Genomic DNA, 15,856 nt, shown 5'->3' on the forward strand with positions numbered 1-15,856 from the left:
TTGGTCAACAGAAACTCCAGACGATATGCTTCGAAGGTCCTCCCCATCATCTTACCATCTTCCACTCTTCTATCCCACTACACCCCCAGCTCGCTCTCTGTTCCTCTCTGGCCAACCTCTTTGCTGTGCCTCATTCTCAACGGTCCCATAGCTGACTTCTCGCTTTACCCTCCCCTGTTACTGGAATTCCCTCCCCCTTTAGATCCAGCAGACCACTGCTCTCCCCATCTTCAAAGCCCTCCTGAAATCACATCTCCTCCGGAAGACGTTCCTTGATTAATGTCTCCCCTGCCCCAGGTCATGTCCTCACAATAGCCAAGTTTCAACACGTGCAATCAAAGCCACCCAAGGCACTTCTGTTCTGATGGCCTTAGACACCCTTCTCCTAAGTAAGCACTTACTCATTCACCTACCCATCTTTCTAGGCTCTTCTTTCTTCTGTCTGTAAATTATTTTGTGTCTGTCTCCTCCATTAGTCTAAGCTTCTCCAGGGCAGTTACTGAGTCCACTGATTCTATTCCTTAGTACACTGCTCTTCAAACAGTAAGTGCTCGATAAATTCCACTGGCCTCTTGGTGGCAGCTGGACCAGGCCTGCCAGCTCTCCCTCAGCTAGGACAACTGACCTCTTCCCTTCAGTCTCTCACCTGCCAATCTCATCATTCCTATTGGCTAAAGAACCGCCCCCCCCCCATACATAGACATATTCACAAACTGAGGGGAAAGGGTCCCATGTACCCAAGGGTGTGTGTGTCGCGGGCAGAGGGGAGGGAAGACTATGACTGGATGTTGGATAACACCCTATGTGTGTGCCTGACTGTGTGTGAAGCTTCAAATGTGTAATGTCGTGTGTGTATTTCTTAGTCCCACAGTCACTGACATCCAAAAGCACACACAAACACGTACACCCAGAGACAGAAATACATATATCCATGCACCAACACAGGCAGACACACAAGGATAGTCATGGTTACACAAGAGACACAGTCACACACACACGCACAAAGACCATCCAACCCCCTGGCAAAACGGAGAGAGGAGACAGTGAGCAAGAAAAGCAGAGGGGCGGGGGAGAGAAGCTGGTGAGAACCTTGGGGCAAAGAGGACAGAGATTCCTTTGACTTCAACTCTCATCTCTGCCTCCATCCAAATGTTCCTCTCCAGCCCCGACCTCTCACCTAACCTACAATCCTGCATTTCCTCCGACCTCCAGAACATCTCCACTTGGGCGTCCTTCTAGATTTAATAAGTCCAAAATCGAAGTCTTCCCGCTGCCCGCTAAGCCCGCACCTCCTCTCCCCTCCCCATGTCTGCAGATGACACCTCAATCCTTCCCGTGCCCAAAGGCCGCAGCCTTGGGGTCATCGGCGACATCGCCCCTTCTTTCGGCTCTCGCATCCCCCCCCCCCCCCGTTAAATCGTGCCAGTTTTTCCTCCGCATTTCCCGGTTCTCCCTCTCCCCCCTGATCCGTAGCCCGGCACGAGCCCTGTATCGGCCTCCTCACGGGTCTCCCCGGTCCAGCCATGCGGCCCGTCCGGTGCAGGCTCCACGCCGCTGCCCGGGTCACCTTCCTGAAACGCCCCTCAGCACACACCTCCCCCCTCCTACAAACCTCCGGTGGCTTCCCCTCTCCCCAGACATCGAGCGGAAATTCGTGCCCAGCAGCTGCTAGTCTCACCCCCGGCTCTTTCCATCCTACACCTTCGCTCTCTTCCCCCATTCCTCCCCAGCTCGCTCCCTTCGGTCCCCTCCCAAATTCACCTCCGCACGGTCTCTCGGCTGTTCCTCCTCCAGCCCCAAACTCTCGCTGCTCTCCCGGCCTTGAAAGCCCTAACCCCCCCCCCCCCCCCCCGTATTCACCGGACCCTAACTCTCCCTGCCTTCGAAACTTCCTGAAATCCCCGCTCCTCCTCCCTCCGCCAAGGAGCCTTCCTTGACTCATTCCCGAAGCCCGGGGAAATCACCCTCAGCGATTACAGACTCAAATAGATCCCACTGTCCGTTCGGTTACGGGTTCACCTACTACATCCTGACACGCTCGGACCTGGCGGCGAGCGGGGCCGGGCGTCAGAGGAGCCGAGTTCTCGTCCCGGCTCTACCGCTCATCTTTCTGGGTGACCTCGGGCAAGACACTGAGCCACTCTGGGCTTCGGTGCCCTCATCTGTAAAATGGGCCGAAGAGATCCGTGGTCTTCCTCCCTCTTGGAGGGGCCAGAGTGGCGGCGGCGGCGGGGGGGGAGGGGGGTCCGATCTGGTCACCCTGCATCCATTCCCTCGCCGAGCAAGGGGTTTGGCGTAGAGTTAAATGCTGAATGAATCCCATCATTATTGCTGTTACTGATTGAGAGCTGCGGCGGGACCCCCCGCCCCCGTCCCTCTGTCCCAACGCATTCCGCTCGGGGCCCGGGGGCCTCCCCGCGCCGCGAGAAACCACTAGTCCCCTCCGGAGCGGACGGCCGAGAGACCGACAGCGTCTCGACCAGGGACCCCCCGGGACCCTCCCCCGGGACCCGTCCGCAGCTCCGAGCCCCGGGCCCAACCCCGCGGGACGCAGTCAGGCCGGCGGAGCCCGGACCCGAGGGTCGCGGCCGCCGCAGGGCGGGAGCGGGGGCAGGGGCGAGGGCAGGGGCGGGGCTGGGGGCGCTTGTGCCTCCTGCCCGACCCCAGCCCCTTCCGGCGCTCGGCTGCAGGCGGCAAAGCCCCCCCCCCCCCTCCCCGTCCCCACCTCCGCCGCCGCCAGCCCACCGGGCTGGCGGAAGCTCTAATCACAGCGCTGGGCCCCGGAGGCCCCGGAGGCCCCGTTGGGGAGCTGGCCCGGCGCCTCCCCTCCCCTCCTTCCCCTCCCCGCGCCTCAGAAGGAGATGAAGCCGGTAATTACTGCCAGTGGATTCGTCCCAGAGGGTTGAGCGAGGCCTAGGCCGGGCTCAGCTCTGGCCCCTTATGCCTCCGGCCTCCTCCCCCGACCCTCCCTCACTCCGCCACCATCCCCCCTCACTCTGGGCCCGCCCCAGGACCCCCTCACTCCCTCTGGGCCCGCCGCCGGCCCTCCCTCACTCCACCACCTTCCCCCTCATTCTGGTCCCCCTCCCGGCGGCCCCCCCGCTCCGCTGTACCTCTCCCCCCTACCTCCACTACCCCCCTCACTCTGGCACCGCCCCCGGTCTCCCAGCGCTGGGGGGGGGGGTGGTACAAGGTGATCAGGTTGTCCCACGTGGGGCTCACAGTCTTCATCCCCATTTTCCAGATGAGGTAACTGAGGCACAGAGAAGTGAAGTGACTTGCCCACAGTCACACAGCTGACAAGTGGCAGAGTCAGGATTAGAACCTATGACCTCTGACTCCCAAACCAGTGCTCTTTCCACTGAGCCATGCTGCTTGTCCTCCTCACTCCAGTGTCCCTGTCCCCCCCTCCAAACTTCGTCCCAGATTCCCCCCACTCGGTCCACTCCGCCCCCCACAAGCGGGACCCTGAGACCCTTGCCACAGTCCCTCCGGAGTGAGCTCTCACCCCTTACACTTGTGTAGTTATGGGGGGACCTGTCAGACTCCTGCCTGCAGCCTCTGAAGCTTTCTGGCTCCGACTCCCACCGACTGGGGAAAGGCCATCTGTCTCACCTGGAAGACTGAGGGCTCCTGGAGGGTAGGGCTGGAACCAGTTCTGCCTCTTAAACACTGCCCTCTCTCAAGCGTTTGGTACAGCAGCCTGTTCTTAGGTATATAAGGCATTTACTGAATACTCTGTGGCCCTAATAATGTTGGTGTTTGTTAAGCGCTTACTATGTGCAGAGCACTGTTCTAAGCGCTGGGGTAGATACAGGGTAATCAGGTTGTCCCACGTGAGGCTCACAGTTAATCTCCATTTTACAGATGAGGTAAATGAGGCACAGAGAAGTCAAGTGACTTGCCCAAGGTCACACAGCTGGCAAGTGGCAGAGCCGGGATTCGAACCCATGACCTTTGACTCCCAAGCCCGGGCTCTTTCCAGCCACGCTACTGAACCAAGCAGCTGGGAGGGCGCAGTGGAGTAAGAACCGTGGTCCCTTTCCTCAAAGATCAATCAATCAATCAATCAATCGAGGGCTTACCGTGTGCTTGAGAGAATATGATGGAGTAAGTAGACACATCTCTGTCCTCAAGGACCTTATGATCCAAACAGGGAGGCAGAAATGAAAATAAATCACAGGCAATGTAAAAATATGTACATAATGCTATAAGGTTATATCATACTCTCCCACACGCTTCGTCTAATCTTGTCTCCACCACTTGTCAGCTGTGTGACCTTATGCCTGTCACATCACTTCTCTGTGCCTCACTAACCTCAGCTGTAAAATGGGGATTAAGACTATGAGCCCCATGGGGGACATGGAATGTGTCCAATCTGATTAGCTTGTACCTAGCCAGTGCTTAGTATGGTGCCTGGCACGTAGTAAATGCTTCTCCCCGTCTAGCCTGTAAGCTTGGTATGGGCGGGGAAAGTGTCCACTAATTCTGTTGCATTGTACTCTCCCAGGCACGTACTACGGTGCTGTACACATAGTAAGTGCTCAACAAACACCATTGATCGATTGATTAACAAATACCATTAAAAAAATACAACTGACAAGATTTGGTGACTGAATATGCAGGTGGAAAGAGGGAGATGAGTCAAGGAAAATGCTCAGATTGGCAACTCGTTTTGGTCCCTAGTACTCATATTACATTACTATTATTAGTATCATCATCATCATCATTATTATTAGAGTGATGGGAAAGTAATGGGGGAGGAGAGGGTTCAGGTGGGAAGATGAGAAGTTCAGTTGGGGGCATGTTGAGTTTTTGGTGGTGGCGGTAAATCCATATAAAGATGTCCTGGAGACAGGGAGAGGTGTGAGATTGCACAGGAAAGGAGAGGTTGGGGTTGGAGGAGTCAATTTGGGATTTGTTGGCCCAGAGTTGGCAGTTGATGCCGTGGGCACGAATGAGCTCCCTGAGAGAGTGGGTGTAGATGACGAATATAAGGGGATCCAGAACTGAGCACGGAGGGGCCTCCACAGTTAGGAGGTGGAAGACTGAAAAGCAGTGTGGCCTAGTGGAAAGAACATAGGCCTGGGAGTCAGAAGACCTGGGTTCTAACCTTGACTCCACCACTTGTCTGCTATGTGATATTGGGTGAGTCACTTAATTTCTCTGTGCCTCAATCCTGCCACCTGTAAAATGGGGATTAAGACTGAGAGCCCCATGTAGGTCATGGACTGTGTCCAACTTGATTAGCTTGTATCTATCCCAGTTTTTAGTACAGTGCCTGGCACATAGTAAGCACTTAAATACCAATTAAGAAAAAAAAAGTCGCAGGCAATAGAGATTGAGGATTAGTGAGAGGGGTAGGAGAACCAGGAGAGGAGTGTCAATGAAGTCACAGTGTGTTTCCAGGAGGAGGTCCACTGATTCGCAGGGAGTAGAAGCCGTTAGATTTGGTGAGGAGGTCATCGGTGACTGTTGAGAGCATTTCAGTGGAGTGGCAGATGGGGAAACCAGATTGCAGAGGGTGAGAAGAGGAGAGGAAGTGGAGCCGGTGGAGCCAGGGAGTGTAAATATCCCGTTCCAAGAGTTTGGACAGGAAGAGTAGGAGGGAAATAAGGCGATAGAGGGTGAAAGGCAGAGGAGGAACCGGCGAAAGAGACTGAGAGGTTGTGGCCAGAGAAACCAAGGATGGTCCACAGCATCCAAGGCTGCCGAGTGGGTACAGAGGATAAGGTAAGAGGAAGCAGCCAACCTGCGTTGAGAGTCCGATAGATGGATCGAGAACAACACAGAGGAATAGATGTGAGGAACAGATGGAGGATGGAGCTGGGCGGGGAAAAGGGTGGAGGCGGTGATGATAGAAAGGAAGGGGACACAGTGCATTGTGGTCGCTTCGGGCCACTGAGGATCACTTGGGGACACGGGGATGTGTAGCCCATGTGCGGGTGTGTGCGTGTGTGCCGGGAATGGGGGTGTGTGCACGCACAGCCTTGGATTGGTTCAGCCCAGATACCTGGGTTCCTCTCCCTGTAGCTCCCTCCCCAGCCCAAACTCCCTTTCTGGAGCCAAGCCACTTCCTGTGAGCAACACCGGGGAAGGGGCTCCACCCTGAACCAGCCCAGTTTGAGGCAACTGTGGGCCCCGGCCTCCCTGCCCAAAGTCATTCCGGACCGAGCCGGCCCCGGCCTCCCCGCCATAAGTCGTTCTGGGCCAAGACGACCCAGGCCTCCCTGCTGGAAGTTGTTCGGGGCCGCGGTGGGCCAGGGGCCTGCAGTTGCCCAGGGGGCTGTGGCAGCAGGCTGAGCTCAGGCAGGCTGGCTCTGGGGCTGGCAGGGGGTGACAGCGAGTGTCTCCCCAACCCGGGTGCAGGGGCAGGAGCCCCGTGGAGGGGTAGGGTGGCACAACAGTCAGCGCCAAGTTAGTGCTGGACTAGCTCCCCACAGGGATCTGGGGAGACCGCACAGCCCCCAGCCCGCGTCCGGCCCAGACAGCTCTGACAGGGTCCACCCGACCCGTTGTTCCCCCAAACCGTGGGCCAGAGGGTCAGGCGCTTCCCAGCCATGGTCCTGGCTTCTGCCGCCCATTCCCAAAGTCTTGCTGGCAGCGTGTGTGCCCCAACTCACCACCCCTCCCCCTCTTTGGGCAGGGGAGGGCAGTCCAGTTTGTTTACTGTTTATTGAAGAGGTTGAACGCACAGGGGGAGGGGAGGGCAAGGGAGGGGTGACGGAGGACAGAAGGACACAGGGTCACTTGTAAAACTCATGCTCCTGCTCGTCTTTCTTGATGACCGTCTTGTATGCCTTCTCGAAGTCCTTGGCCAGGACGATGTAGCGGTTCTCACGCACGGCCAGCATGCCACCCTGTGGGACAAGGGTCAATATGCCGGGGTCAGCGTCCTGTCCTCGGGGCCACATCACACTCGCGGTTCTCCCACCCCGCCCCCCTGAGGATCTGGGAAAATGCAGGGCCAGAGGACATCTGCCAGTGATGGGAAGAGCAAGGTGGGCGATTGGGCGGCAGGGGTTAGAGGGCAGCAGGGGCCGGGAGGGACCGAGTGTTCCTCCAGGATCAGTTGAGGTCTCTATCTCTTCTCACCCTCTCAGGGAGCTCATCCGATCCCACGGCTTCAACTACCCCATCTGCACAGAAAACTCTCCAAGAGAAGCAGCGTGGCTCCGTGGAAAGAGCACGGGCTTGGGAGTCAGAGGTCATGGGTTTGAATCCCGACTCTGCCACTTGTCAGCTGTGTGACTGTGGGCAAGTCACTTCACTTCTCTGTGCCTCAGTGATCTCATCTGTAAAATGGGGATTAAGACTGTGAGCCTCATGTGGGACAACCTGATTACCCTGTATCTACCCTAGCACTTGGAACAGTGCTCTGCACAGAGTAAGCACTTAACAAATACCAACATTATTATTACCTCTCCAGCCCAGACTTCTCCTGTCCTCTGCAATCTCACACCTCTGGAACCTCCACTCTATTACAGGTAAGCTACCTTTCATCCATGACCTTTTCCTCTCTCGCTCTCTCCTCCTCCTCGCCCTTTCGGAAACGTGGCTCTCTCCCGAAGACACGGTCTCCGCCGCCGCTCTCTCCGGCGGAGGCCTCTCCTTCTCCCACTCCCCCAGACTCACCGGTAAGGGAGAAGGCGTCGGCTTCCTCCTCTCGCCCCGTTGCCGCTTCCGCACTATCCCTCCTCCCCCCTCCCTCTCCTTCCCCTCCTTCGAAGCCCATATCGTTCGCCTCTACCACCCACTCCAGTTACTTGTCGCCGTCATCTACCGCCCTCCCGGTCCCACCTCCGACTTCTTCAACCACCTTGACCCCTTTCTCACCTTCCTCCTCTCCTTCTCTCTGCCCACTCTGATCCTCGGAGACTTCAACATCCATATGGATGTACCCGACGACTTCTCTGCCGCCCGCCTGCTATCCCTCCTCGACTCTGCCGACCTCCTCCTCCACCATACCGCGCCCACTCACCGACTCGGTCACACCCTCGATCTCCTCATCTCCTACCGCTGCACTATCTCCTCCCTCACCGACTCTGAAATCCCTCTCTCTGACCATAACCTTCTCACCTGCCTCATCTCTCACACTCCCTCCCCCTGCAAATCTTCGCTACTGCCCCACAGAGACCTCCGCTCTCTCGATCCCATCCGTCTTTTCAATAGCATCTCTCCTCACCTTGCCGCCCTGTCCTCTCTTCCCACTCTCGACCATCAGGTCTCCGCTCTCAACTCCACCCTCTCTACTCATCTCGACTCTCTCGCCCCCCTTTCCCTCCGCCGCTCTCGCTCCACTAACCCACAGCTCTGGATCACCTCCTCCGTCCGCCTCCTACGCTCCTATGCTTGAGCTGCTGAGCGCTGCTGGCGAAAGTCCAAGCACCAAGCCGACCTCATACACTTCAAATTTATCCTTTCCTGCCTTAACTCTGCCCTCTCCTCCGCCAGGCAAAGCTTCTTCTCCTCCCTCATCGACACCCATGCCCGTCACCCCCGCCGATTGTTCCGGACCTTTAACTCTCTCCTTAGGCCCCCTGTTCCTCCCCCTCCCCCATCTCTCACCCCCAATGATCTGGCCACCTATTTCCTCACGAAAATCAACACGATCAGGTCTGAGCTCCCCAAAGTCACCCCTCCGCCTCTCCCCTCCCCCCCCACCAACCCCCTCCCCTACTTTCCCATCCTTCCCTGCAGTATCCTCAGAGATCTCCTCCCTCCTCGCAAGTGCCACCCCCTCCACCTGCGCCTCGGACCCCATTCCCTCTCACCTTCTTAAAACCATCGCCCCTGCCCTCCTACCTTCCTTAACTTCTATTTTTAACCAATCTCCAAGGGCTCCTTCCCCTCTGCCTTCAAACATGCCCACGTCTCCCCCATCCTAAAAAAACCCGCTCTTGACCCCGCTTCCCCCTCCAGTTATCGTCCTATCTCCCTACTACCCTTCCTTTCCAAAATCCTAGAACGAGTCGTCTACAATCGATGCCTGGAATTCCTTAACTCCCATTCTCTCCTAGACCCCCTCCAATCTGGCTTCCGTCCCCTCCACTCTACCAAGACTGCTCTAAGGTCACCCATGACTTCCTTCTTGCCAAATCCAATGGCTCCTACTCCATTCTGATCCTCCTTGACCTCTCTGCTGCCTTTGACACTGTTGACCATCCCCTCCTCCTCCATACCTTATCTCACCTTGGCTTCACGGACTCTGTCCTCTCCTGGTTCTCCTCTTACCTCTCTGGCCGATCATTCTCGGTCTCCTTCGCTGGAGCCTCCTCCCCCTCCCATCCTTTAACTGTTGGAGTTCCTCAAGGGTCAGTTCTTGGCCCTCTTCTGTTCTCCATTTACACTCACTCCCTCGGTGAACTCATTCGCTCTCACGGCTTTGACTACCATCTCTACGCAGATCTACATCTCCGCCCCTGTCCTCTCCCCCTCCCTTCAGGCTCGCATCTCCTCCTGCCTCCAGGACGTCTCCACCTGGATGTCGGCCCGCCACCTAAAACTCAACATGAGCAAGACTGAGCTCCTCATCTTCCCTCCCAAACCCGGTCCTCTCCCAGACTTCTCTATCACCGTGGATGGCACGACCATCCTTCCCGTCTCTCAGGCCCGCAATCTCGGTGTCATCCTTGACTCGTCTCTCTCGTTCACCCCACACATCCTATCCGTTACCAAGACCTGCCGGTTTCACCTCTACAATATCGCCAAGATCCGCCCTTTCCTCTCCACCCAAACGGCTACCTTACTGTTACGGGCTCTCGTTATATCCCGGCTAGACTACTGTGTCAGCCTTCTCTCTGACCTCCCTTCCTCCTCACTCGTCCCGCTCCAGTCTATTCTTCACTCCGCTGCCCGGCTCATCTTCCTGCAGAAACGATCTGGGCATGTCACTCCCCTTCTTAAACAACTCCAGTGGTTGCCTATCAACCTCCGCTCCAAACAAAAACTCCTCACTCTAGGCTTCAAGGCTCTCCATCACCTTGCCCCTTCCTACCTCTCCTCCCTTCTCTCTTTCTACCGCCCACCCCGCTCCTCTGCCGCCCACCTCCTCACCGTCCCTCGGTCTCGCCTATCCCGCCATCGACCCCTGGGTCACGTCCTCCCGCGGTCCTGGAACGCCCTCCCTCCTCACCTCCGCCAAACTGATTCTCTTTCCCTCTTCGAAACCCTACTTAAAACTCACCTCCTCCAAGAGGCGTTCCCAGACTGAGCTCCTCTTCTCCCTCTACTCCCTCTGCCATCCCCCCTTTACCTCTCCGCAGCTAAACCCTCATTTTCCCCTTTTCCCTCTGCTCCTCCACCTCTCCCTTCCCATCCCCACAGCACTGTACTCGTCCGCTCAACTGTATATATTTCCGTTACCCTATTTATTTTGTTAATGAATTGTACATCGCCTTGATTCTATTTAGTTGCCATTGTTTTTACGAGATGTTCTTCCCCTTGACTCTGTTTATTGCCATCGTTCTCGTCTGTCCGTCTCCCCCGATTAGACTGTAAGCCCGTCAAACGGCAGGGACTGTCTCTGTTGCCGACTTGTTCATCCCAAGCGCTTAGTACAGTGCTCTGCACATAGTAAGCGCTCAATAAATACTATTGAATGAATGAATGAACACCTGCTCCTGCCCTCCCAGCACTCGTATGTGGAAGTCCCAAGCACTACTAAGCGCTGAGGGAGACACAAGATGATCGAACACAGGGCTCATAGTCTAAGTAAGAGGGAGAACAGAGACTGAATTCTCATTTTTACACATGAGGTAACTGAGTCCCAGAGAAGGAAAGTGACTTGCCCAAGGCACAACAGACAACAGGATTAGAACCCCGGTTCTCTGTCTCCCAGGCCCGGGCTCTTTCCCCTAGGCCACGCTGCTTCTCCCACTAGGCCACAGGGTGAAAAAGGTTCAGTCCGCATTTCCCCATTCCTCAATACTCATGAGGAGGTTGCCCATCCATCTCTGCATTAAGCAAAGTCCTGACCTGCAGCTTCAATGAGCTCTCCCCCCAGAAGTACCCTCACTTTCCTGACCTGCAGCTTCAATGAGCTCTCCCCCTTGAAGTACCCTCACTTCTCTCCCACTACACCACAGGCCCGGACACCTCACTCCTCTCTAGCCAACCTGCGCCCTGTGCCTTGTTCTGATCTTTCTCACAATCGACCTCTTGGTCACACCTTCCCTCCCCCTCCACATCCAACCAACGACTGCTCGCCTCATCTCCGGAACCCTACTAACATCACCACCTCCTCCAGGAGGCCTTTCCTGATAAATCAGTCAACTCCACAGCCTGTTTTCCTCCCAACTGGCAGTGCAGCAGTCCTGGATCCTCACCTCCCAGGCACCTAGCACTTCAGTCCCGATATTTATACTCCACTGCATCTTCCTGCTTGTAATTTATTTTAAGAGTCTGTCCTCCACTGGATTGTAAATTCGTTGAGGATAGGATCCTGTCCACTATCTTCAGCGTTTAGCACAACTACAATCAGCTTCCTCGCTGACCTCCCTGCCTCCCGTGTCTCCTCACTTCAGACCATATTTCACTGTGCTGCTTGGATTTTTCTCAAAAAAATATTCAGTCCACCTCTCCCCAGTTCTGACAAACCTCCAATGGTTGTCCATCCACCTCTGCATTAAGCAGAAATTCCTCACCACCAGCTTTAAGACACTCAATCAGCTCACTCCACCCACAGCCTACACTTAGGTACATATCTTTATTCCCCGCCATTTACCTTCTCTCTATTTTACTGTCTGTCTCCCCATCTAGACTGTAAGCTTCTTGTGGGCAGAAAGCGGGTCTATTAACTCTGTTGTACTGTGCTCTCTCAAGTGCTTAGTAAAATGCTCTGCACACATTAAGCACTCAGTGAACCCCACTGGTGGACTGAGTAGGAAGGAGGATGCTGGGGTCAAGGGGAGAGTCTCACACCTCCTGGCAGATGGAGTTGATGTCGGCTCCTGAGATCTTGTCCGGTCGAGCAACATCTGGGCAAGCGACAGTCAAGGAAACACGGCCGAGGGGACAGTGAACCCCCACGCCAGCCTCCTTCCACCCACCTGGGCCCCCAGGAGCCTCTGGGCCCTCGAGCCTCCGAGGGAGGTGTGAAGACCCCCTCCCTCCCACCCCTCTGGATCCCAACCCACTAGGCCCTCTCATCCATCAATCCTGGCTCCCTGCCCATCCTCCCAGCTCCCCGCCCCCCAGGCAAGACGCAGGGTCCCAGGTGGATCTCCTGACGGCTGTCCCCAGGGAGGATACAGTCCTCTAGGTCGACCTCCTCAGACAGGTTCATCTTGCTGGTGATGGTGGAGAATATGAGGCGCTTCTGCCGCCGGTCCGGCAGGGGGAATTCAATCTTGCGGTCCAAGCGGCCGGGCCGCAGCAGGGCGGGATCCAGCGTGTCGGCCCGGTTCGTGGCCATGATCACCTGGCGGACGGAGGCAGGGACGTGATCGTGCAGGGGTGGCCTGCACCCCCTCCTCCCACCCAGTCGGGCCACATCCCCTGCTCTCCCGGGCCCAGGGAGGTGACCCAATCAGGCCTGGGCAGACTGTACCCCCGGCTCCCTCCTGGCCAGGCCGGGGCAGGCCCCAGGGCTCCTCCCAGGCATCGCTGCCTACCTTGACATTGACATTCTGGTCGAATCCATCCATCTGGTTGAGCAGCTCCAGGAGAATCCTCTGAACCTCACGGTCAGCTGGGGGAAACAGGTGGTCCCAGTCAGGCCCGGACGGTTCCTTCCTGGCCGATCACCCCCAGCCCCGTTCTCAGGCCCACCAGCCTCACCCCCAGTCTGGGCATCGAATCTCTTGGTGGCGATGGCATCGATCTCGTCAATGAAGATGATCGCGGGGGCGTTCTCTTTGGCGAGGCGGAACACATCCCTTACCATGCGAGGACCCTCGCCCAGGTACTTCTGGACGAACTCGGAGCCCACCACTCGGATGAACGCCGCTGCGGACAGAGTGCGCTCAGCCACGGAGGGAGTCGCAGTTGCACACACAGAAACTCCCACAAGAACGGGCCTTCAGACAGACCCCCCCCCCAGGCAAGAGAGCAGGTACTCAGACAGCCCCTACCCCTGCGCCTCCCCCGACAGGAGAGCAGGAGCTCAGACACACACCTCCCCCCAGCGAGGAGAGTGGGAATTCAGGCAGCCCCTCAACCCTGGGAGAGAGCAGACTCAGACCCCAGCATGGAAAAGGGTAACCCTCCCCCACCTCTGGGAACCAGACATTGTGCAGCTCCTGTAGGGGCAGGGCAAGGGGGTCTTACCTGTAGTGTGATGGGCCACGGCCTTGGCCAACATCGTCTTGCCACAGCCCGGGGGGCCGTACATCAGCACCCCTCGGGGGGGATCGATCCCAATCTGAAAACAGCAGGTCCATGACCCTGGCACACAGGTCCCGCTGCCCCCCCCGACCTCCTCCCTGCCCCATCATCGCCCGCCCCCCCTCACCTGCTTGTACAGTTCAAAATGAGTCAGGGGCAGCTCCACGGCCTCCCGCACCTCCTGCTTCTGAATGTCCATCCCGCCAATGTCCGCATACATCACATCTGGCTTCTGGTCTGGGGCAGTCGAGGGGACAGTGACCCCAGGGTGAGCCGGCTCTCCAGTCCTCCTCCTCCTCCTTCTCCAGGGACCCTCCCTCCCCGCCTCCTTCCCTCCCATGGGGCAGAGCTGAGGTCACCTGAGGTCAGCATCATGATGCTGCTGTCGGCCTCGGGAGGCAGCACATCCACCAGCGCATTGCTGTGCTTGTGCAGGGCGACCGAAGCGTTGGGTTTCAGCAGCTCCCGGTCGATAGTGCTCAGGATCCGCACGTAGTAGTTGGAGCCTGTGGGCACCGGGGGAGAGAAGACACGGGGAGGCTCGAGGAGGGCGAGGACCCGGGCCCGGCGCTCCCACCCCAGGCCCGGCCAGCCCCGGCCCCGCACCGGTGGTGGAGCCCACGATGGCCGTGTTCTGGTCCACGGCCTCCAGGAACTGGCCGATGACCAGCGGGATGCTCTGGATCCGCTTCACCTCCTCCTGAGCGTGGAGAAACTCCTTCTTCAGGTTCTTCTGCTCATCTTTGATGTACTCCTCCTGCACCTCCAAAAACTCCAGCTCCTGTTGTAGCTTCTGCGGGCCGAAACGGGGGACGGTGGGTTGGGGGGATGGTGAGGCGGGGGACGGTGGGACGGAGAGTGGGAGGCCGGGGGCCCGAGCAGTTCTCTTCAGGTGCTTCAGACCCTCCCCGCGACTTCCCAAACCCCCACCCCTGCGGGCCTGCGGCCCCCGGTCCCCCGTACCTTGTAGCGGCTGTACAGGTCCTCCAGGTCCTCGGGTTCCGGGCCCAGGAAGGACAGGGCCGTGTGGGGTCGGGACACGGCCAGGGCGGGGGCTTCATCCTAAGGGGGGGTGTGGGGGGGGCGGCCGGGCAATAGTCATTCATTCGATAGTATTTATTGAGCGCTTACTAGGTGCAGAGCACTGGACTAAGCGCTTGGAATGGACAAGTCGGCAACAGATAGAGACGGTCCCTGCCCTTTGACGGGCTTCCAGGAATAGTCACGGCAGCGTCGCCCCCTCCCGGCGGGGCCGGTCCCCTGACGTCATTCCGCGGGAGTATGACGTGACGTCACTCCCCCCCCCCCCCCCCCCCAGTGACTCGACAGTTTCGTTGGGCTGGTGCTCGGCGTCCCACCGCCGGCCGGCCCGGGAGCCCCGGGAGCAGCCCCGGGAGCAGCCCCGGGAGCAGCCCCGAGGTCGCCGCGGGCGGCCCCGGTCCCCGCCACCCCCCCGGCCCCCGCCACCCCCGGGCTCCCACCTGCGTCTTCTCCACCAGGATGCCGATCTCCTCCATGGCTCCCGGGCGCGGCGCCGACCTCGGCCGCCGCTTCCGCTCCTGTGGAGGAAGTCCCGCCCCCGAGGGCCGCGGGAGGCCGCGGGGCCGCCTGGGAAATGTAGGCGGAGGCGGCCGCGGGGCCGCCTGGGAAATGTAGGCGGGGCCCGCTTCGGCCCGCCTTTGCCCCTCACCTTTCTGCCGTTGTGGCCATGACGGGCCGGGCGGACCGAGGCCGTCCCAACTGATGTTCTCCGTCTCGCCCTCCGCTCTCCGCCTGTCCTCTCAAATCTCTCTCCGGCCCCGACATCCCTCCTTCGCATTATCGAAGGCCCATCTCCTCCAAGTGGTGTCTCTCCCCCGACTAAGCCTCCTCCCATTCCCCTCCGTGTCGTCCTGACCTGCTCTTTATTCAGCCCTGCGGCACTAATGCCCCTCTACCCCTAATTTATTGATTCGTATTAATGCCTGTCTCCCCTTCTAGACTGTAAGGTCGTCGTGGACAGGGAATGTGTCTCTTATTGTTACAGTGCACTCTTCCAAGCGCTTAGTACCGTGGTCTGTGTACAGGGAGGGCTCAATAAATACGATTGACTGACTGACTTCTCCACAATCTGCCTCTGGACTTGTCTACCTGAATGCCTGAAGTTCAACACGCCCCGAGCTGAACTCAAGTCCTCCCCCACCCAACTTCCACATCTCTGTAGTGACGATAATTAACGAGTGGTATTTACTGAGCTTTACTCTGTGCCTAGCACAGGGGAGCAGGGTGGCTTAGCGGAAAGAACATGGGCCTGGGAGTCAGAAGATCTGGCTTCTAATTCCGCTTCTGCCATTTACCTGCTGTGTGACCTTGGGCAAGTCACATAACTTCTCTGAGCCTCGGTTCCCTCTCTGCAAAAGGGGGATTCAATCAATCCGTCCTATTTATTGAGGGCTTACTATGTGTAGAACACGGGATTAAGTGCTTTGAAGAATGCAATACAACGGGATTAATAATAATAATGATGATAATAACTGTGGTATTTCTTAAG

At 57.7% G+C, this 15,856-nt stretch overlaps 1 protein-coding gene across 1 annotated transcript; it reads right to left on the reverse strand.

Annotated features, from left to right (window-relative positions):
• Nucleotides 1-6,656: 6,656 nt before the first annotated feature.
• PSMC4 (proteasome 26S subunit, ATPase 4) lies at nucleotides 6,657-14,899 on the reverse strand. Its single transcript, XM_029065292.1, has 11 exons — nucleotides 14,808-14,899; nucleotides 14,290-14,388; nucleotides 13,933-14,119; nucleotides 13,686-13,832; nucleotides 13,454-13,563; nucleotides 13,270-13,363; nucleotides 12,781-12,948; nucleotides 12,615-12,691; nucleotides 12,253-12,421; nucleotides 11,923-11,978; nucleotides 6,657-6,860 (listed from the first exon to the last, which is right to left on the reverse strand). The coding sequence occupies exons 1-11, from the start codon at nucleotides 14,841-14,843 to the stop codon at nucleotides 6,747-6,749; spliced, it is 1,257 nt and encodes a 418-aa protein (XP_028921125.1). The 5' UTR covers nucleotides 14,844-14,899; the 3' UTR covers nucleotides 6,657-6,746.
• Nucleotides 14,900-15,856: the final 957 nt, after the last annotated feature.

This window comes from Ornithorhynchus anatinus, chromosome 5 (assembly GCF_004115215.2).
Source record: "Ornithorhynchus anatinus isolate Pmale09 chromosome 5, mOrnAna1.pri.v4, whole genome shotgun sequence".
NCBI classification, from domain to species: domain Eukaryota; kingdom Metazoa; phylum Chordata; class Mammalia; order Monotremata; family Ornithorhynchidae; genus Ornithorhynchus; species Ornithorhynchus anatinus.

Coding starts and splice junctions, on each gene's coding strand:
- PSMC4 (XM_029065292.1), bottom strand. CDS start 14,843: ATGGAGGAGATCGGCATCCTGGTGGAGAAGACGCAG. Junction 12,692..12,780: donor ATTCGATGCCCAGACTGGGG/GTGAGGCTGGTG, acceptor TGTTTCCCCCAG/CTGACCGTGAGGTTCAGAGG. Junction 12,422..12,614: donor ACCAGAATGTCAATGTCAAG/GTAGGCAGCGAT, acceptor TCCGTCCGCCAG/GTGATCATGGCCACGAACCG.